Raw genomic sequence first — 21,292 nt, 5'->3', positions numbered from 1 at the left:
CGTTGAGCGTCAGCGAGCAACCAAAAGTCTTTGCTGGAGGACCCCTGCGTTGCATGGGTAAAGCCCGTTGCAAAATACAGTCCTTTCATTTATTCCCATGCTACTATTTATGAGAGCTGTCAAGGCTGCAAGGGCATGCGCAGCCTTCCCACCACCCAGGACCCGCTGGGGTCTTCGGCTCCCCTAAAATTAAACCACTGTTTTTCGTTCCAACTGCGTTTTTAGGCCGGGCGCTGTGGCTCACGCCAGTAATCCCAGCACTTTGGGAGGCCGAGATGGGTGGATCACCTAAGGTCAGGAGTTCAAGACCAACTGCGTTTTTAGCTATTGTGCGTATTTTACAGATAAAGGAAGGATCCTGTCCACAGACCCAATGCTAAGGGCCGCCTTCTCCCCGAAGGAGGAAGCAGCTTCCTGGCAAAGGGACAAACAGGTGTGACGCCCGCGGTTCGCAGCCTCTCACCTGGCTGGCGAGCTGGGCTACAGCCACCACTCAGCGGCCAGGGACGTGGGCCCCGCGGCGGGCGGCGGCGGCCACTCGGGGTCTCCCGGGTCTCCTCTTTTGCCGCCTGCTCTCGGCCCCGGTCCCCAGACACCAAAGCGTCTCACGCGTTCCCTCTCAGGCTCACCGTCCGATCTCGCCAGACAACGTCTGGATGGGACCATGAAACGGCGGCCGCCACAGCTGTCCAGGTTCTGGGATCCACACTCAGAGACGACAGCGCTGGCGATCACCAGAAGGCCTGCAGGCTCCCGGGAAAGGAATATCCGTCTGCAGTCAAGTGGCTGACATTTCCCAGTCAGTCTTAGCGCCGCCCGCTTCCGCCTCCCCGCCTACCCCGTGGACCAGCCAGTCCCGCTCCCGCGGGGGGTTGTGGGTATCTCGAAGGCGGGCAAAACTGCCAGGGAAGGAAGTAAGGGCGAGCCAGTCGGACTACGAAACAGGACGGAAACTACAATTCCCAGGAGGCCGTAGGGCCGCAGTGCCCCGCGAAGCAGAGCGGGCTTGCAGAGTCTTGCGCGCGCTGCTGGGATGGAACGTTGCTAGACTTAGCGGGTCTAGCTGCTGGGGGCCCGAGCACCACGCTCGGAGCCGCCGCGCGCCAAAGCGGGAATCCGGGAGGCGGGAGGCTCTGCAATTAATGCACGTATTTTAAACTCCCGAACCTGAGGACGCTATGCACAGGTAAACAGATTGCAAAAAGTGGAAGAGCATGAATGGACCCTCTTAATAATTCTTTTAGGCCGCGAATATCGCTACTGGCTAATATTGTTAGTAATGCTGTTAAGTGAATGGTTGCTTAGCCCCTTCTTGGGAAAAGTGTGAATGGTTGGATGCTTTAGTGCGGGGATCAGCGTGCGGTTTTATTTGGCTTCCTTAATTGGGCTTTTCTGCCACCGTTTTCAATCAGTGTATGATTGCCCTCTCTCTCTCTCTTTCCTTGTCTGTTCCCTCCACTGGGAGAAATTCTTGAGGCCTTCTGCAGGATCGTAAGTCAAAAAGCCTTTTCGATTTGTTCTTTGAATTTCTTTTTTTTTTTTTCTTGAAAACTCGCCGCGAGCATGTAAAAAAGGCGATTCTGTTAGCCACTGTGAAGGTTCTCTACAATGCATAAATTCCAGCTTCTTTAATGCCTCACTTGGGATTATTTATGGGTGTTTTCGAAAGGAACCGGGGGTATTGTGCACTTCTGCAGGAAGCACCTCCAGGAGATTCCAGACCTGAGTAGCAACGTTGCCACTAGCTTCACGTGGGGATGGGATTCCAGCAAGACTTCTGAACTGCTCTCAGGCATGGGGGTCTCCGCCCTGGAGAAAGAGGAGCCCGACAGTGAGAACATCCCCCAGGAACTGCTCTCAAACCTGGGCATCCCGCAGAGCCCCCCAAGGAAACGGCTGAAGAGCAAAGGGAGTGACAAAGACTTTGTGATTATCCGCAGGCCTAAGCTAAATCGAGAGAACTTTCCAGGTAAGGCTATGAGGGTAAAAAATGTCAGTTACGCAAAGGGTGGATTTAGCTATGCTGTTGGGAAACCTTTGTTCAGGGATCTTTACCATGGGTTCCTTTTAAGATTGCCTAATTCCGAAGTTATTTTTTCAACAAAATGGGGGAAGTCGTCAAATATGCAGGAATCTTGGTGGGTATATATGTTCTGGTGCACAATCACCTTGAAAATTTTAACCCGTGAGAAGACACTCCTGCCTTTATCCTTAGAAGGGAATCTGCCTGCCCAAAGGCCAGCTCGGTGCCACTGATGAATAGAAACATAAACAGTGGTCTTCTTGTAGGATTCCTTTTGCTTTGTACCCCTGAGTGAGCTTTTTGTCTTAATCACTTTAGGTATTTATCAGTGGATTGCTAAAGTGAATGTTTACCTAAGTGGAGGAGATTTATCTCCCCAGGTTCGCTCCCACTCCCATATTGGCTTCTCCTGTGTGTTCTGTCTCCATTACTGCTGATACTATCTTGTTTAATTACCCAACCCAAAAACCTGGAGTCAGTAAGATTCCCACCTTCCCACAATATCCAGTCGTTCATCACATCTTGTCCTCTTCTCTGGTAACTATTTCTCAAGTTCTCATCATCTCTTGCCTGAACTATTGGAGTAGATTTATAATTTCAACCTTTTCTCCCCAGATCTATCCCACAGAACCAGAATGGATTGACTGAAATGTAGAACTCGCCATATCTTCCCTCCTTAATAGCTCCCCATCCCCTAGTTTCTCAAGCAGGTGAACGGGTGCCTCCCAGAGTGAACCAGAACCCTGGAGTATGCAAAAGCCATAGGGTAAACATAGGGCATTGACCTGGGGTTATCAGTTTTTCTTGCTAGTAAGACGTTTAAAACAGTAATACAGCAAATATTTGCTGAGCACATACCATGTGCTAGGCAGTGTTCCAGGTGCTGGAAATACAGGAGTGAATACAACATAAACATTTCTGCTCTCAGGGAGCATCCATTCTAGTGAGAGAATACAATAAACACAATAAATATGTTGAGGTAGTATGTTAGAAGGTGATAAGTGCTATGGCTAAAAACACAAATAGAACAAGCCAAGAGGGATTGCAGGTCCTTGGGTGGGAAGATAGAGTGCACTTTTAAACCAGGTATTGAGGGAAAGCCTCAATTAGACAGTGAGCTTTAAGCAAAGATGTAAAGGAGGCCAGGGAGTGTGCCATGCAAATATTTTGAAGAAAAGAGCTCCATGCAGAAGGAACAGCCATTGCAAAGACCCTGGTGCATAAATGTGACATGCTTGTTCCAGGAACAGGGAGGCCGTATTCTAAGAGTGGAAGGAGCAAAGGGGAGAGTCGGGGAGATCAGGCTGGAGGTAATGTTGAGCAGAGTTGTGATGGGACCCAGTTTAACCTTTGAAAAAGGACACACTGATGTGTTGAGACTCAATTGCAGTTGTGCCAAGGGTAGAAACTTGGAGCTTTTTAAAATTTTATATTTTCAAGACGGAGTCTTGCTCTGTCGCCGAGGCTGGCGTGCAGTGGCATGATTTCAGCTTTTGGCTCACTGTCTTCACCTCCTGGATTCAAGTGATTCTCCTGCCTCAGCTTCCCATGTAACTAAGACTACAGGCATGCACCACCACACCCAGCTAATTTTTATTTTTTATAGAGATGGGGTCTCACCATCTTGCCCAGGCTGGTCTCAAACTCCTGGACTCGGGCAATCCTCCAGCCTTGGCCTCCCAAAATGCTAGGCTTACAGGCATGAGCCACCACACCTGGCCAAAGCTTGGAGTCTTGTTGGGGGTGAAGGTGGTCAGATTCCAGATATATTCTGATGTTAAAGTCAACAGAATTTAGGAGGCTATTGAAATTATCTGTGGAAGAGGTGATCAGAGTCTAAATTGAAATCAGGTGGAGGATGATGGTGACGCAGAAACAGATTAAAGGTTTAAAGATGAAGTCTTGCAGACCCAAGGTAATTAATTATGTTCATAAATCCTCCCATCTGGTTTCCTTTGCAGAAGGGTTGATAAATTGGTTGTTTTAGTTGGTTGGTTGCTCGCTCGCTTCGGCAGCGCATATACCAAAAGTGGAGGTACAGAGAAGATTAGCATGGCCCCTGCGCAAGGATTACATGCAGATTTGTGAAGTGTTCCTCTACTTTCTTAATTAAAAAAAAAAAAAAATTTGTTTTCAGCCTTTTCTTTAGGAAAGAGAACATTGTCCAATTTATGGTCTGGGAATATATATCAGGAACTGACTGGATTAATTAGAGAGGCAGTAGAAGGTTGTAGTGAAGTCAGTTCTGAGTTTGAATCCTTATTCTGCTGTTTACCAGCCTTGGAATGTTGCTTTCTGTGCCTTAGTTCCTTCATCTGTGAAATGGAGTTCTGTAATAATACCCACTTCACAGGTCATTGTGAAGATTAAATGAAAGTGACGTAAAGCCCTTAGCATGCCACTCACCCGTAACGCTCAATAAATAAACCAACAAAATTCCTGACACCAATTTTGGAGGCTAATGGGCTTTTATTTTATTTTTTTTGTTTTTAATACTGTTAGTCTGACCCTGTTAGTGTAGAATTTTTTTCCTTCAAAATTTAATGCTCACCGCTGTTTTTCATGTCTGGAATGTAGCCCTAATAATTTTGTGTTTGACCAACCAAATATGGTGAAAGATACTTCCTGCTTAGATGAACAGATTTTTATTAACTTGTCCTGTGCCGATACCCTTCGACGTAGAGTGTGATTGCCATATGCCCTTCCACAAGTGAAAACAACTTTTTTTTTAAGCAAGGCACTGTGGGAACAAGATAGAAGTTTCTGGAGTCTTTGCTGTCTCCCAGGGATTTGCAAGTCGAGTAGAAAATACAATAAAAAATAAGAGCAGTTCACACAAAACAATACATGGAGACTAATAGATTAGCAGCAGATGAGTAGCTTAGGCTGTGAGTGCTGTAGGGGGCCAGAGGGAGGAAGCCTTCTGTGCACAAGTAGCCCAAAGCCTCCCAGAGGCGGAGGCCTCCTGCAGTGATTCCCATTCAGGTGGATGTGGAAGATCTTCCTCCTTCCACTCAACAAAAATGGAGGTTCTGCGGAAAGAGAAGTATCTGAAAATGGTGTCATCAGTGTCTTGACTGTTTTAAGTTGACTTGAAAAGTATGTATCTGAAGTGAGAGAGAGAGAATAGTGACTTTTTTGTTTATTGCCTAAGGAGAGGCACAGAGGGAAACCAATGTACGTGGACTTAGGCAGAGGTTGCTTAATTGGTATGGAGGGGGAAGGGTGAACCCCATGTTGCAGGATGAGGGACAGCTGGTATAGAGGATTCCCAATGGGCCTTTGGAAGCCTTGGCCTCCAGTGGAGCCGGATTGTCATTCCAAGGAGTTTTGTCTGCAGTTGTCAGGACAGGTGGCTATTAGCTTTGCCAGGATTAGGGTAGAGCAGGCCACACCTGCTGTATATAGATATCTGATGACTGGTTCTGGGCTGCAAGTTTTTGTTAGTTCTTTGCTAAGCAGTCTCTCCCTCAGGCCCCAGTCCAGCCTTACATCTGGCAACTAAATCCTCTTCATCTGTTTATCTTGGAAGATGAAAGCTCTGTTGCCAACCTGTAGCACAACAGGTCCGATTGGCCCTTGAAGTGAGTGTATGAAAAGAGTTGGGGAGGAAATGGTCCAGCAATGAGGTCAGTAACAGGCGGAAAGAGGACAATAGCATTTTATTTATGGTCATGAAATGCCTGTCTCCCACCCTTTAAACAGGTGATAGCATGAAAATGGAATTGAACTAATTTGTTGATCAGCTCTTCTATGACTGTTAAATGCTTGAAATTTCAGATCCTACAATGGCTTTCAGACTGGAGATACTAAAATTTAGAGTATATCAGAATCCCCACGGGAACTTGTTCAAAGTGCAAAATTCCTGAGATTCTGATCCAGGAAGTCCTGGCCTGAGCCTGGGAATCTGTGTCTTAATACCCTTAGGCAAGCATTTTTCTCCAACTTTTTTTTTAACCAGTAAGAAACATATTTTACATTGCAATCCTAGGTATGTGTCTGAAACAGCAGTTTTACAAAACTATATTTCCCCTTACTAAGATATTTTCTATTCTGTTCTAGTTCCTTCCTTAAAAAAAAAAAAAATATATATATGCTAGTCAAACTCACTAAATTGATTTCATGACCTATGTGAATCTCAGCCTACAGTTACTAAACTCAGCACTGGAAGAGCCTTTATGGAATCTTTCCCAGTCATTATTTGTTCCACAGCTTCCTTTCATTCATTCATTAAGCAAATATTTCTTGAGCACCATTCTAGGGATTGGGACTACAACACCGAACCTAACAGGCAAGAGACCGTGCCCTCCTAGTGCTTATATATTGTTCCATATTTTTCCAAATCCCAGCTTCTGTTGTTTCTTCACTACACCCCCTACACCTCAGGGTTGAGCAAGTCTTTCATATAATTGAAGGGTTGTGGGACTGAAGGGTATGTGGGGGAATCCTTGTTAAGTTTGGTTGCGTTTTGCTTTTTCCAGTTTTGCCCACCTAGCTAAAACACCAAAAACACCCAAAACTAGCATGGTCTCAAGTTTGTTCTTTATGGTTTGTGGAAAGAGGAAGGAGAACTCATCTGGGATGGCACAATCTGTTTGTAGTTCCCCAGAAAGAAAGCATGGGGTATTGCTACTTAAAACAAGCCACAAAAGCAATGAGGTGAGCACCTCCTAACTCCCTGAAAAAAAAAATGTACACAAACACAAACAAGTGTGAATACCAGGTCCTCAGTGCACAATTCTACTGCAAGTAAAATTTGATTGTCTATGCTTAAAGAGAAGAGCAATTTTTGAAGTCAAAAGTTTGATTATGATTAGGATTACTTTGGATTTTCTTGAATCTGAGTGATGTTCTGAAAAATAAATATATCAAGTAAGATGAATTACCTACACTGCAAAGATGGAATGTGTAGAAGACGCTCCAACAAGGCCCTCTTCCCAGAGAGTATCAGGAAGCATGAGAGGTGATAAAGTTACAGAAGTGAGAAACCGGGTTTCCAATGGAGAAATAATTGGAAACAGTGGTAGGTGAGGGTGATTGTAGCAGGTTTGCTGGTTTGGCCCAGTTTTCACCCTTTCCTGGCCTTGAAGTCCGTTTAACTTCTATCGATGTCATTGAAGACTGGAGACCTTGGGCTCAGTAATTATATCTTTTAATGTGGGGCTGGAATGCAGCTGCAGCCTTGCTGGATTTAGCAGAGGCAAGTGGAGAAAAGACCCCTGGATTTTTCCTTCCGCTCTCTGAAAACAGACCAGGCAGCAGTGTCATCAAGAATTCAGGAAACAGATGGCTAATGTTTTGAGAATTAAATATGGCAAGGAAAATTAGATTAAGCATATCACAGCCTGGATGCCTGTTACTAGAGTAGCTATGAAAGACAAACTTCTGCCCCATTTGCTAAGACAGCAGCCCATATCAGGCCCTGGCACCCCCACCCAGGGCCCCTAGGATTAGTGTCATCCTGTGGTCAGTGGAGTAGAGCACTGGGTACTTGGCTGCTAGCTGAGGCTCTGTGTTTTCTAGGCCCTTGCTGCTTCCATTTGGTGGTGAACCCATTGATATCTTTCAGCATCTTTGTTTTATTTCCTGTCTCCTCTTCCACTCACTCTCTAGCCCTGATTGATTTCTTTTTCCATAGCGAGTTAGGATTAATTCTCACCTTTTCAAAATTTGTACTCACAACAGAGGAGAGCACAGAATATTAGAACCCGCTAGGATGGAAAGGGCATGATTGGAAATCAGACCTGATTTTGAATTCCCTCTCTGTTACTTACTGATTGTGTGACCTTGTCTCTTTTGTCATAGTTTCATGTTCTCTTGAAGCCCAGCCCCCATCTCCCAGAGACTACTGGTATACTGATAGAGGACATTCCCTTCTGCTCTGGGTTTTTGTCTTCAGCCCCATCCCCTCCATATGCCAATAGTGCTGTGCACGTAGTTGTTAATGGGTTAACAAGGGTTGGCCAATCACACTAATAAAGAATTAGCACATTCACCATTTGCATTAAAGGGGACAATAAATACATTTAGCAAATATTTATAGATTCCTGTTAATGTGCCAGGCATTGTATTAGACAAGGGATGTGTAAATCTGGACATGGGATCTGTGGTGGTATCCTGGGTGGGAATGCTTCTTTAAGCAGATGCTATTTAAGCTGAATCTGGAGGAGTTGGGAAGGCAAAGATGGAAGTTGCAACACAAAGTCCTCCAAACTCTGGAGTCCCACGTGCGGTTCTTCATTGGTTAGGTCTGCTGACCTCTGCATTCATCATTATGCCAAATTTTCCTCTAGCACTTTAATTACTAGCTGCTATTGCTCTTTTAATTGTTCCTGATTTCTCATGTCTTCCTAATAAAATAGAAAGCACCAAGTTTTTAAATTAATTTCTCCTGCCGTGTACTTCATAGCAGGCTTTTCTAATTTCCTTTCCCCAGCTAGAATTTCTGTTGGTGCCCTATCTATAGCCCCTTGAAGCCCACCATTCCCATACATGCCAAAGCTCTTGCCTACACATAGATGAGATTCCATGCCTTAGAGCTTTCTCTGGGCAGGAATGCTGGGGAGTACCCAAATAGTGAGTGACAGCACTTGAACCCCCGATCAGTGACTGACAGAAGCTTTGAACCCCAATTGCATATAGTGATAATCTGCTTATTAGCCTACTCCAGGTTGGCTTTCTTCCCTTCCACCTTCTATCCTCTTTCTAGTGCTTCCAGGCATCATTTCCTAAATAAACTACTTGAAGTCAGATCTTCAGAATCTGGTTCTGGGAGACCCAATCTTAAATAGAGGGCAGATATGGGGTTTTGGTAAGTCATACCATGCAGACCTTGTCCAAACCCTATTCAGACCTTGAATGTCTGCTCATGAGTGAAAACTCAGAGCAGCACAGGGAAGGACATTGCATGAAGAAAATATGCAGACTTCAGTGGGAAAGGAGAGGAACATAGAAAAGAAAGTTTTACTCCCTGCTGCATTATTTAATCTTTTCTTGTATCTCATTTACTCTTAACTGAAGAACTTTGCAAGATAAATCTGTCAGTTTCCTTTCCTACAGGTAAAGAAACTGAGACCAGAAAGATTAAGTGACTTGCCCAAGTCACAGGCTTGGGACAAGTCAAAGCTGTGCTGCTTTCTCAGTCCAGTAGTTCTCAGACATGTTGAGGAGGCCAAGCTCATGGTTTCAGTATGATTTTTACAGATCATAGTAAAATATCAACATATTAGATTCAAAATAGCTAAGTATGTTATTTAAGTATAGTTAAGCTCACTCTTCCATAGAGGCCACTTCCTCCAGGAAGGCTTCCTTAACCCCTGCAGCATTCCCATATGCTGCACCGCACCCTGAATCCTGCTGTAGCCCATCAGGATAGTTTATTGAAATTTCCTGTTTAATTGTTTGCCTATATCTCTCAAACTCTGAGTAGAATAAGGGTCAGGATTGTACCTTTCTTATCGTTATGTCCCAAAACCGAGAACAGACCTCAGCGTATAGTACATATTTAATAAATATGTGAGTGGATGACTAGACTTACAGCTAAATATAGTTATGCTCAATTACTAGATTCTGATCTAGATATGTAAGAGGCAACAGAGGTCTAAGAGAGTTGAATTAATGGGAGAAAAATGGAGAAAATCCTGTCATTCAACTTTGTTTTCAATTTGGTGAGCAGGGCAAGAGCCTGGTTTGAGAACCTTTGTCCCCTGCCCATGTTGACTTTGGAGGAACTTTGTGGCAGTCATGGAACAGCTGCCACATTGAGGAGCCTCCTCACAACTTCCAGCTGCCTCCCCAGGTCAGCAGGGGTTATCTGCCTTCAGCTTTCTACCCTTAGCTTTCAGGGTTTCAGTCAGTCCTTTAATTTTGATCCCTGAAGGGTAGTGGGTTGGGGGGCAGGGTATGCGAGGAGAACAGTAATTAATTGAGCAATTGTGTGTCTCCTGTTCATTCTTCAGGAGAGGCCCCTTCCTCCCGGAAAGCTTCCCTAACTCCTGCATCATTCCCATAAACTGCGCAGCATCCTGAATCCTACTGTAGCCCATCAGGATAGTTTATTGAAATTTCCTGTTTATTCATTTGTCTATAACTCTCAAACTCTGAGCAGAATAAGGGTCAGCATTGTACCTTATATATTGTTTTGTCCCTAAAACCTAGAATAGACCTCCATGTATAGTACATATTTTATAAATATGGGAGTGGATGAATGCATCAACTTTATGTTAGTTCTTAGAAATACCAAATTGTAAAAAAAAAAAAAAAAAAAAAAATGGGGTTTTGTTCTCAAGAGCCCCTGGGGGTCTAGAGAGATGAGTAAGTAAATAATGAAATTATGGTACATAAGTGACCTGTCCTTGTTGATATCGTGGGAGGCCTTCTGTAGGAACTGGGGCTTCAATTTAATTTTAAATGAATAGCAGTTGGAAGAGAGAACGGCATGTGCAGAGGCATTGAGATATGACACAGAATGACTCATTCTAAGAATTACAGGTAGCTTCAAACAGCTGGAACACATTTCTAGATAACAAACCTAGAAAAACAAGTTGGGACCTGGCTGAAAGCTTTTAACTCTGTACTAAGCACTGTGGACTCTGGCCCAAATATCTGAGGTGTACCACTCAAGGATTCTAATTCAGAGAAAGACATGGTGGTTTAGAAAGTCTGCCCAGGGCAGCAGGTATTTGTCACACTCCTCAGTGCTTTTCAGCCTTGTGTCCTCAAACCTGCCTACACAGGGCCTGGTACAATTGACATGCTCAGTAAATACTGGCATCTTTAAATGGGAGTGGAAGGAGTGAATATCACCAGAATTGGTGTAGAAGATCCATCAGAGGTGGAAAGAGTGGGAAGGTAGTCATTGAACTTATCTGACCATTTTTCAGGGTCCTTCATTGTGCATTTATTTCCTTCTTGGCAGTTGTCATGTTATCCTGACTTTGTGGGATTATTCTATATATTCATATGTCAGAGTTTCATACTTGTTTAATAGTTATTTATAGATTGCTTTTATAAAAAAGAAAACTGATCTTCCTACATCCACCTTTCTCCTGTTCTAAACACAGCAGCCAGAGTGATCCTTTTTGAACTTACATGAGTGCCTGTCGTTCCTGTGCTCAGAATCTTCTGTCTCCTCATCAAGATCAGAGTCAAAGCCAAAGGCTTTATCATGACATAGGAAGCCTGCATGACCTGGCTGCTTTCTGATTTCTTTTCTACCACCCTCCTTGCTCACTCTGGTCCTCTACACTGGCCTTCTTGCTATTCCTCAAAACACATATGCTGTTCCTTCCATCCAGAACACACCCCAGATACACACAGGGCATATTCCCCCACTTTGTTCAACCCTTTGTTTAGTGATTGTTATCTCAGGCCTTCCCTGACCGTTGTGTTCAAACTTAATATCATCTGCCCTAACTCTCTGCTCTCTCCTTTACCCTGTTTAATTTTTCTGCACAGCACCGATCAATTTTACTGTATCATATGATGTACTTACTTTTTGGTGTGTGATTATCTGTTCTCCATTACTGGAATGAAGCTCCATGAAGGTAGTGTTTTAGGTCTGATTTACTGCTCTTTCCCAACACCGAAAATGATACCTGGTACCATAGTAGGAGCTCAGTAAATACTTGTTGAATTAAGAAATGAGAGCACCTTTTTGTATTGCTCTTTGAGGTAAACTGCTCTCTGTAAACTGGAAAGAAAGAGTATTAGTCTGTTCTCATGCTGCTAATAAAGACACATCCAAGACTTGGTAATTAATAAAGGAAAGAGGTTTAATTGACTCCCAGTTCAGTATGACTGGGGAAGCCTCAGGAAACTTACAAGCATGGTGGAACGGGAAGCAAACATGTCCTTCTTCACATGGCAGCATCAAGAAGTGCAGTGAAGGGGGTGAGGAAGCCCCTTATAAAACCATCTGATCTTGTTAGAATTCACTCACTTATCACCAGAACAGCATCAAATCATAGGGGTGGTTATCACCAGATAACCGTCCTGTGATTTGATGATCTCCCATGGGTCCCTCCCACAACATATGGGGATTATGGGAACTACAGTCTAAGATGAGATTTGGGTGGGGACACAGCCAAACCATATCAGAAAGGGAAAAAGATTTATTTGCCTTTTAAATAAGGTCACTTCTGAGTCATATCAGAGGCCTTCCTTTGCACCCAGGAGCACCACAATATCTTAGCCATCATTGAACGACACTTGAGAGGGTGGGACTTGCTCTGCACCACTGTTCATGTCCCAGCCTCTGATTGGCCGGCTAGAACTGAAGGGAAGAAGAATAGGAAAAGTCTTCTTGGTTTTCTCTTTTCATTTGCTGGGAGAGTGTTAAACAGAAAGATAATTGTAGCGATGAGTAATTTAATTTGTGCTAAATTCCCCATTTAAGCTAAATGTTGTAGATTATGCGATTGAAAAGACTCAGTAGACTTGATAGTGTGAAAGAATGGTGATGGCAAACATGTTTTCCCTCATCAAAGGTGTTTCATGGGACTCCCTTCCGGATGAGCTGCTTTTGGGGATCTTTTCCTGTCTGTGCCTCCCTGAGCTGCTAAAGGTCTCTGGTGTTTGTAGGAGATGGTATCGCCTAGCGTAAGTATTTTTCACCCCTTTGGCATATGTAGGGGAGGAAGAGGAGAGGAAGGTTGTTTATTCACTTTGGTCTGATGAAACTAAAAACCAAGAAAAATAGAGCAGCACAAAGCAAACTAGGGGAGATCAAATGGAAGGGGATCTAATAAAGATTCTACAAAGCCAATGGTAATTATTTAAAAGTTTAACAAGGCTCCTATCTTCATATTTTTATTAATAAGTGCCCCATTTCTCAGTGGAAGAGGAATTTCCTGGGAGGTGTAAACTTACTAATGCTTGGAAACCTCTTTGCCCTGTATTCAGTGCAGCATGTGTTTATTGGATGCTGACTGTGGGCCAGAAAGTGTGCTCTAAGAGCAGAGGGAGTTACAGAGGTGCATGCAGGCAGCGGTTCCTCACGCTGGTGGGCTGAGCAGTGAGCACAATGGGGAGAGGGAACACAGGCTTGATGTTAGACCCAAGTGCACACCCAGCCTTTGCTGCTTACGTTCTGCATGACCTAAGCGAGTTACTTGACACTGCTGAGACTTAGTCTCCCCATATGTAAATGGGGATAATGGTTATGAAGATGAAACCACTGGTTATGAGGATGAAATGTGAAGATGCTGGTGCAATACCTGACCCATGGACATATTCAGCACAGAGTAGCCATCGGTACGGTTTTGCTGATTTTTTTTGGCAACACTTTTCAGGTGTTGAAGGTGAGCTGCCCGTGGAAAGACTTGGTGACCTGGGAGGCAATCACAGGCCTGGAGCAAGAAAAAGGCTTTGTTTTTCAACTGGAACTTTTACTATCTTCACCCCCTCTCAACCCTATTCTACTCTCTGGTCGTTCTTTGCTTTGTGTTTAAAGGCCATCCGTCTGGCTTCTTTCTCCACATACCTAGAATTCCCTTTGTGAGATAGCAGGAGCCTCTTGCCTTCAAGGGTGTGCTGGTATTTACAGGTGTGGGTTTTTGCTTGGAAGAGCTGCAGAGAGGTTTACACACCTGGAATACTAGTGCAAGTGGCAGGCAAGTTTCACTTACCCTCACTCCACTCAAGGAACCCCACTTTCTTTTTCTGCCAGCTGTGCATATGTCCTCTTCTTGCAGCATCTATTAATCCCATTTTAAGATTTTATTGTGTGTGTGTGTGTGTGTGTGTGTGTATGCAAGTGAAATGGCTGCTGTGATCAAATACATTAACATATTCATGATATCACAGTTACCCCTTTTTTGTGGCAAAAGCACCTGAAATATACTCTTTTAGCAAAAATCCTGACTACGATACTGTATTATTGACTGTAATCCTCCTGTTGTACACTACATCTTGGGATGTGTTCATCCTGCGTATCTGTGGCTTTGTATTCTTTGACCTACATCTCCCCCAGAATCCATTAAATTTCATCTCAGTTGCATAAAAGTAATAACTGACATTTATTAAGCACTTGCTATGTGACAGTTGCAGTGTTTGCAGTTTAATCCTTGTCACTTAAGTGACGGTGTTTGATCATCTCAGTTTCAGAGATGAGGAAACTGGGTCAGGAATAGTGGGTTGATACATAAGTGGAAAGACAGGAATCTAAAGTCTGGCTAATTCCAGTCTTAACCATCACAGCATATCTAGTTTTGCTTGGCTTAGGGTTCAGGTAGCTCCCAAATTCACTTTTCTGTGAGGTGTTCATCTTCCTGAAAAATGTATATTGTTTAGGAAGAAAATGAATGTTCCAAAACTTTTCCTAGGTTGTTATTGAATGCTAGTTAACCTATAGTTTGCCTTCTTGCAAGAGGAGACATCAAGCATGAGATTCAAGACAACCAGAGCAGTGCTGATCTGGTGCCTATCAGTGCTGACCTTGGAGGCCAAAATGGATTTCTGTCTGGGCAAGAAAGATACAAAAGTGTGCTACTCTCTTAAGGATATCTTATCTACAGTCCACCTTTTTAATGATAAAGGTCAAATCACACACTGACAATTTCTCTATGATGAAATTATTTCATAACTCTGGCCAGTGGTCCTCTTATTTCGAGCACTATTAAAAAAGAAGATTCTAGAACACTTAAACATTTAAAAAGTTCCTTCATGTGCTTGTATTTTACATTTTCTTTTTTTAAATTGAATTCAAGATATTAAAACTCTCTTACTGTGCTATTCAGTACAGTTTTTGAATGTCCTTTTTGTTTTAGAAACACCATTTTTTATATAATCTTTTATAAAAATATAACAAAAAGTTGTATTTTTCCTTTCTGTTTTCACATTAGTTAAGCTTAAAAGATATTATAAGGCACAGCTGAACTATGGCTGTTCCTACTGGCTATCTATGACAACCTTATTTCACAATAAAATAACGCTAACTTTCCTTTGTTTAGTAATATTTTCATGTTACTACAGTAGTCGTGGTAATTGCTTAACAAAAGTGGCTAATAGAATCCTCTAAGAAGTTTTTAATCTACTTGCCTAGTAATATAATAATTAATTGATTTGAGCAATCATTTCTTAAATTTATCAGCTTGAATGCTGGAATATTATTCTCTGGTTCTAGATTATGGCAGTGCTAATATTCACATTGAACCATCTAAATTGGAAGTATATATAGAAAGAGAAAGATGGAAGCTTATCCTTGGTGAGATCGAGAAAAATTTTCTAGTACCTCAAAAATATCATAACTAATTGTATAGTCAACTTAAAAACAAAGGTTCTTTCAGAATGTGCGTAAAGGGGATTTAACAGCAGTGCTCTCCTTATTAGTAATGTTGAGGGTCTCCAGCATTTAGTGTGACTGACTGGCCAAATTAAGCACCTCCTCTTTTCTAGGTTTGACGAGTCTCTGTGGCAAACCTTAGACCTCACAGGTAAAAATCTGCACCCGGATGTTACTGGTCGGTTGCTGTCTCAAGGGGTGATTGCCTTCCGCTGCCCACGATCATTTATGGACCAACCATTAGCTGAACATTTCAGGTAAAGATGAAAAATCTCTGGAAAAGATGATTTCTAAATTTTGAGGTAGAAACAGATCAAAGCTTTTTTTCTTAATTCAGCCTTATAGCCTATGATAGGTTATCTTTGCAGTGTGGGATATTAATTGCATACTATACTTTGAGGACTTTGTGCTGAAACAGCATAGATTTCAATGACACTGTTCCCATTTCATTCGAGGTTATTGTTAATCTCTTCCTAGGGTAAAAGAAGCACAGTTGTCTTCTCAAGTCCTCAACTGATGGGGGCCGTGAGTCCCACAGGGCAGGCACAAGTAAAGCACTCACTGGCAGATGCAAGGCTGCCCGGATATTTTCCCACCACCCATTTCTGATAAAAAAAAAAAAAATGAGGAGTGTTTTCTTATTTGTAGCTTGGGGTTTATGATTTTGTTGGGGAGAAATTTGGAACCTGAAAAAACATTGCCCTCTTTTTGTTCGTTTTGTAGAATATTTTGAAAAAGAATTTTCTGTTACTGGTAATGTTGTAATACTAAGGTTACTGCTATCACATACTTGAGTAGAATAACTAGGTACTGAACAGAAAACAAACTGAGGACTGCAGAGCTAAAGATAAAACATGTCTCTTGACTTCAATACTTTTTCCTTTCTTTCTATAGTCAGAATCACGTTTCCCTCTGCTTTTTAATCCCATTCTCCTGTGGCTGTACCTTCTCGATCTCCTTCACACGTGTGATTTCCTTTGTTTACTCCAGGGTTGGTTCCTGGCTGCCGCCTTTTTCAAATCCAAATGCTGTCCTTGGACAAGCTGTGTCCTATACACCCACATTTATGCCCAGGACTCTCAGTTCCTCATCTATAGCTTGGCCCTCTTTCAAACTCCCAAATTTCTAATTACCTAAAAACTTCTGTACCTGAATTTCTTACAAGTACTTCAATATTAACATAACTAAAATCCAATTTGGCTTCCTTTCCCTCCCCTTCTGCAAGACGGAGTCTCACTCTGTCACCCAGGCTGGAGTGCAGTGGCGCAATCTTGGCTCTCTGCAACCTCCGCCTACTGGGCTCAAGCAATTCTCCTGTTTCAGCCTCTCTAGTAGCTGGGACTATGGGTGTCCTCCAACACTCCTGGCTACTTTTTTGTATTTTTAGTCAAGATGGGGTTTCACCATGCTGGCCAGGCTGGTCTCAAACTCCTGACCTTGTGATCGACCCGCCTCTGCCTCCCAAAGTGCTGGGATTACAAGCGTGAGCCACTGTGCCTGGCCTGGCCTCCGTTTAAAACTTGCTCTTCCACTGTCTTCCCTGTTCCACCGCTGCTCACCCACTCACCCTTGCCAGAAACCAGGAGCCATTATAGTCTTAATCTCTCCTTATCACCCACATCCAGCTCCTTGTTGTGATGCCCACTCATTGTTTCCTATGTGGGACTATATTGGCAGCAACATCTGTACTTGGCAAAAAATCCCCTTGAATTTTAAAATGAATGAGAGTGGGAATACACTAGTAGCAATTTGTTTTATGACGAAAGCTATAGTTAATGCTTGAAGTGTGTATTTCGGGTCTTGTTGGTGATTGGCTGCTCATTTGGGGAGCAGGAGGGGTCTGATTTGATCTGAATGTACCTGTGAGAGCCACCTATGGAGACCCTTTTTTCTCTCCCTGTTTAGCCCTTTTCGTGTGCAGCACATGGACCTGTCAAACTCGGTTATTGAAGTGTCCACCCTCCAGGGCATTCTGTCTCAGTGTTCCAAGTTGCAGAATCTAAGCCTGGAAGGCCTGCGGCTGTCGGATCCCATTGTCAAGTGAGTGGCAGCCAGAGTGTCACAAAGGCAGTTGTTTTTATGTGTATGAATTTTTTCCTGTATGTAACTAGGGTGCCCTTCTAGCCACATCCAGGTGGATACATAAAGTATCTAGTACAGTGCTCAAGCTTCTGCAGAACTTTTCAGGACTCGTTGAAGCAACAAAAGCTTGAATTCTAACTATATGCCAGGCCCTGTGCTAGGTTCTAGAGATACAAGGGTGAACAAATAATGCATGTGTATTATTTGGGAAGAAAACGAATGTTCCAAAACGTTTTCCAGGTTGTTAGTGAATGCTGATTAAGCTATAGTTTACCTTCTTGCAAGAGGAAACATTGAGCAAGACATGTCTGTTTCCTCTTGCAAGAAGGTAAACTATTTATGAGCAAGACAGATAATTACCATGCAGTGTGTTTATTAAATGTTTCGGTGAATATGTGGCAACACACGGGCGGCCTTCTTAGAGGAAGTGACTCTTAAGCTGAGTATTGAAGATATCTAGGTAGGAGATCTCCAGGTAATAAGACAAAGGAACCAGCCTAGGTAAAGCTTTCTGTGTGGTTCTAAACTCGTAAGTAGTTGGAAGTTGCTGGCGCACAGGACTCAGGAAGGGGAGTGACAGGAGGTGAGGAGAGTCAGGGACCAGATTGTAATGGGCCTGTATGTCTTACTGTAAGAAGAATGGACTCTTCCATCAAGAGGGAAGCATGGGCCGGTCGTGGTGGCTGACACCTGCAAGCACTTTGGGAGACTGAGGTGGGCGGATCACCTGAGATTCGGAGTTCGAGACCAGCCTGGCCCACGTGGTAAAACCACATCTCTACTAAAAGTACAAAAATTAACTGGGCATAGTGGCAGATGCCTGTAATCCCAGCCACTCAGGAGGCTGAGGCAGGAGAATCGCTTGAACCCAGGAGGCAGAGGTTGCCGTGAGCTGAGACCATGCCATTGGATTCCAGCCTGGGTGACAAGAGCAAAACTCAGCCTCAAAAAAAAAAGAAGAAAAAAAAAAAGAGGGAAGCATGGTGGAGAGAGTGGTTCTGAGAATGCAAGGAACATGTCAAGAGTTGAAATTTAGGAAATTAACCTGCCAGGCACCATGAAGGGTCCACTGAGGATAGAAGAAGCTAGAGTAGTTAAGGATACTGCTGTGTTCATTCAGGGGAGAAAAGATGAAGTCTAACATAAAACAGATAGCAATAATAGCAGATAATGTTTTGGGGCATGTATTATGTGCCAGACAGTGAATTTTGTTAATGTGTTCTCATTTAATTCTGACAGTAACCCCATGGAGTATGATCTTACTTGTTTCCTTTTTATAGCTGTGGAAACTGAGACACGGGGAGACTGAATAACTTTTCCAGGGTCACACTGTTAGTAGGTGGCTGAACCAAGATATGAACCTAGCGATATAATATTCCAGAATTCTTGCTCTTAATCACAAGGTTTACAGGACATTTGGGGATGTTGTAGAGAAGATAGCAAATTTGAGAGATGTATAGTCAAAAGAACCTTGTGGTTTTAGAAGTAGAAGTTTGTCTGCAAGCTAATTCTGAATGAAATGGATATATGTTTATTCCATTGTCTTTTCAACTCAAAAAATACACTGATTGAAATACGTGTGTATTTGCTTTGTAGTAAGTCTTTTATTACATTATCGTTTAACTCTACCAAGAAGGTTTGATAATATCATTTCACAGATGAGTAAACTAAGTTATCCTGTTTAATGTCTCAGAAATAGTGAGATAATTTAAATACTAAATGTATATTTAAAATAATATACATTTTCAACTCACTCTGACTCAAAGAGCTGTGAGCTTAACTCCACTTGCCTGCTTTCATGTAAATGTTGATGAATAAATAGTATCTTATTGGTCTTTTTCTTCTGATGTTTTTCTCTTTTTCCAGTAATCTTGCGCAAAACTCAAATTTAGTTCGACTTAACCTTTGTGGGTGTTCTGGATTCTCTGAATTTGCCCTGCAGACTTTGCTAAGTGGCTGTTCCAGGTACGAAAGATATGCGACTTGATTACAGACTCTTATATCAAATGATCCCTCACATCTATATAAAATTGGATGAACTTTGTGAGCTTTTTGCAACTTTCCAGGCTCTTGATTTTGTGAATGCAAAATATTTTGCCCTCCAGACTTCCTGTTCAAACTCAGGAGCCAAGTCAGTTCAGTTTGCAAGTGTTACTAGTATTGTGATCTCTTTTTTGCTTATTTGTAACTGTTAAAATAAGGGAAATACAGTAGTGTCTATCAACTGTATGGTTGTAAGAAATCTGCTCACACTTAACTATACAGTCAGGTTTTTTCCCCTATGGTATTTGTAGACCTAACTTAAAATTTTTTATGAAATTTGGTGTGTTATAAATATATACCATAAATAAATTTGGGCAGTTCTATTAACAATATCTCTTATAATAATGTCAGCACATAAAGGATACAGAATTACAAATATTGCTAAGTGAGGGGAATATATGGTTTTTGGAATACACAGTACTATGCATATGTGTGTTTTTAAAAGATATCTCTTGGTCTCCATGGTACAGCATTTGTATCTGTGTGTCTTGTTAATGGTCCATTTAAAATAGATTGCCTCCGGATATGAATGTTATCACTGAGATCAAATGTATAGTCCTGTATTTCATCAGCAGTGCCAGGAAATGGGGAGTGGGGATTAATGGTTGTATGTTGTCTCTGAAACACTCAATTTTGCTTACTTAGCAGAGGCACAGTAAGATGAAGTGGCTTTTTGCAATGTCAGCATCTCTTTATTAAGAATCCTTGGTGCATTCCATCAGTTGTTTAAAACATCCCAAGTTATTGATCATCTGTGTTGTGTAGTTGGTAGTTTGAGAAAGCAAACAAAAGACTAGCATTTCTACCTGCAATACTGGAATAAGGTTTGAACCATCAGGAAGCGAGTGCTTCCCTCCATTTCCAGAAGGAGGCAGCATTCACCAAGGCCTTTGCTCTGACCCTCTGGCAACTTTCAAGGGTAAACAGGGTATACTCAGGTGACAAAAAGTAGCTGCCATTAAAGAAGTGGGTGTTCTGTGTGTGAAATAAGGAATCAGTGGCTTTGCATTTTCTTTCTTTGTGGTTTAAGACAAACTCATTCCCATGTGATGGTTTCATATTTTCTTTGTTGCCCCTCTTTTGTGCAGACTGGATGAGCTGAACCTCTCCTGGTGCTTTGATTTTACTGAGAAGCATGTGCAGGTGGCTGTTGCGCATGTGTCAGAGACCATCACCCAGCTGAATCTTAGTGGCTACAGAAAGAATCTCCAGAAATCAGGTTAGAGCTTCCAAGCCTGGACCACTGAGGCCTTCACAGCATAACAGATTAGATTCATTGAGCTTCTCCTAATTGTTCCTCCACATGTGTTTTCTGATTTAATCCAGTGCCTGTGTTACTCCCCTCTTTCAGATGGGGTAGCTGCAGATCTGACGATTAGGTAAAGGTACACAGCTAGTGAACTAGAGCCAAGGTTTGAATTCAGGATCGAACAGTAGAAACCTTTGTATTTAAAAACAATGTATTTTTAAGCACAAAAACTTTTAATCAACTAAATGATGAGGTAAATCCCAACATAAAAATGCATAAATGTAGCATTGGATTATTATGAAGTAGTGGTTCTTCATTAGGGGCTATTTTGTCTGTACGGGGACATTTGTGAATGTCTGGAGACAGTTTTTGTTGTCACAGCTATGGGAGTGCTGCTGGTCTCTCATGGGCGGAAGCAGGAATGCTGCCAGATGATGTATAGGATAGGAGAACAGCACGCACAATAATCTGGTCCAAGCATCAGTGGCAAGGTTGAAAAACTCTGTTATAAACCCTGTTAATAAGTTCATATTTATGACTTTTACTTTGTATTCAGTCCAAGAGGGCAATGAGGTTTTTTAGATGAAGACAGGCATTAGAAGTCGTGGTAGCA

The 21,292-nt window shown here is 42.5% G+C and overlaps 2 protein-coding genes and 1 non-coding gene across 14 annotated transcripts in view; 2 read left to right on the top strand and 1 right to left on the bottom strand.

The window, feature by feature from the left end:
• The window catches only part of LMBRD2 (LMBR1 domain containing 2), a 52,994-nt gene extending 52,192 nt beyond the window's left edge, over positions 1-802 (bottom strand). For 4 of the 7 annotated variants that reach the window (XM_035291675.3, XM_078365599.1, XM_002745057.6 and 1 more), the window contains exon 1: positions 464-802. The gene's annotated coding sequence lies outside the window, so the exon portion shown is untranslated. The remainder of the gene's footprint in view (positions 1-463) is intronic. The other 3 variants (XM_035291676.3, XM_008992170.5, XM_035291678.3) reach the window with 1 other exon arrangement.
• Positions 803-1,010: 208 nt separating this feature from the next.
• Positions 1,011-21,292, top strand: part of SKP2 (S-phase kinase associated protein 2) — a 34,670-nt gene continuing 14,388 nt past the window's right edge. For 2 of the 6 annotated variants that reach the window (XM_078365601.1, XM_078365602.1), the window contains exons 1-7: positions 1,011-1,186; positions 1,670-1,969; positions 12,511-12,622; positions 15,419-15,562; positions 17,211-17,345; positions 19,254-19,352; positions 20,519-20,649. In XM_078365601.1, coding sequence (XP_078221727.1) covers positions 1,795-1,969; positions 12,511-12,622; positions 15,419-15,562; positions 17,211-17,345; positions 19,254-19,352; positions 20,519-20,649 — 796 coding nt within the window. In that variant the 5' untranslated portion in view covers positions 1,011-1,186; positions 1,670-1,794. Of the gene's footprint in view, positions 1,492-1,669; positions 1,970-12,510; positions 12,623-15,418; positions 15,563-17,210; positions 17,346-19,253; positions 19,353-20,518; positions 20,650-21,292 lie in introns of all 6 variants that reach the window. The other 4 variants (XM_008992166.5, XM_078365600.1, XM_035291679.3 and 1 more) reach the window with 3 other exon arrangements.
• LOC118151861 (U6 spliceosomal RNA) lies at positions 4,023-4,127 on the top strand. Its single transcript, XR_004740266.1, has one exon. It is a non-coding gene; the product is annotated as a U6 spliceosomal RNA (small nuclear RNA).

This window comes from Callithrix jacchus, chromosome 2, assembly GCF_049354715.1.
Source record: "Callithrix jacchus isolate 240 chromosome 2, calJac240_pri, whole genome shotgun sequence".
Lineage (NCBI taxonomy): Eukaryota > Metazoa > Chordata > Mammalia > Primates > Cebidae > Callithrix > Callithrix jacchus.
Note: the sequence above shows the minus strand (reverse complement) of the source record. Positions and strands in the feature narration are given on the sequence as shown.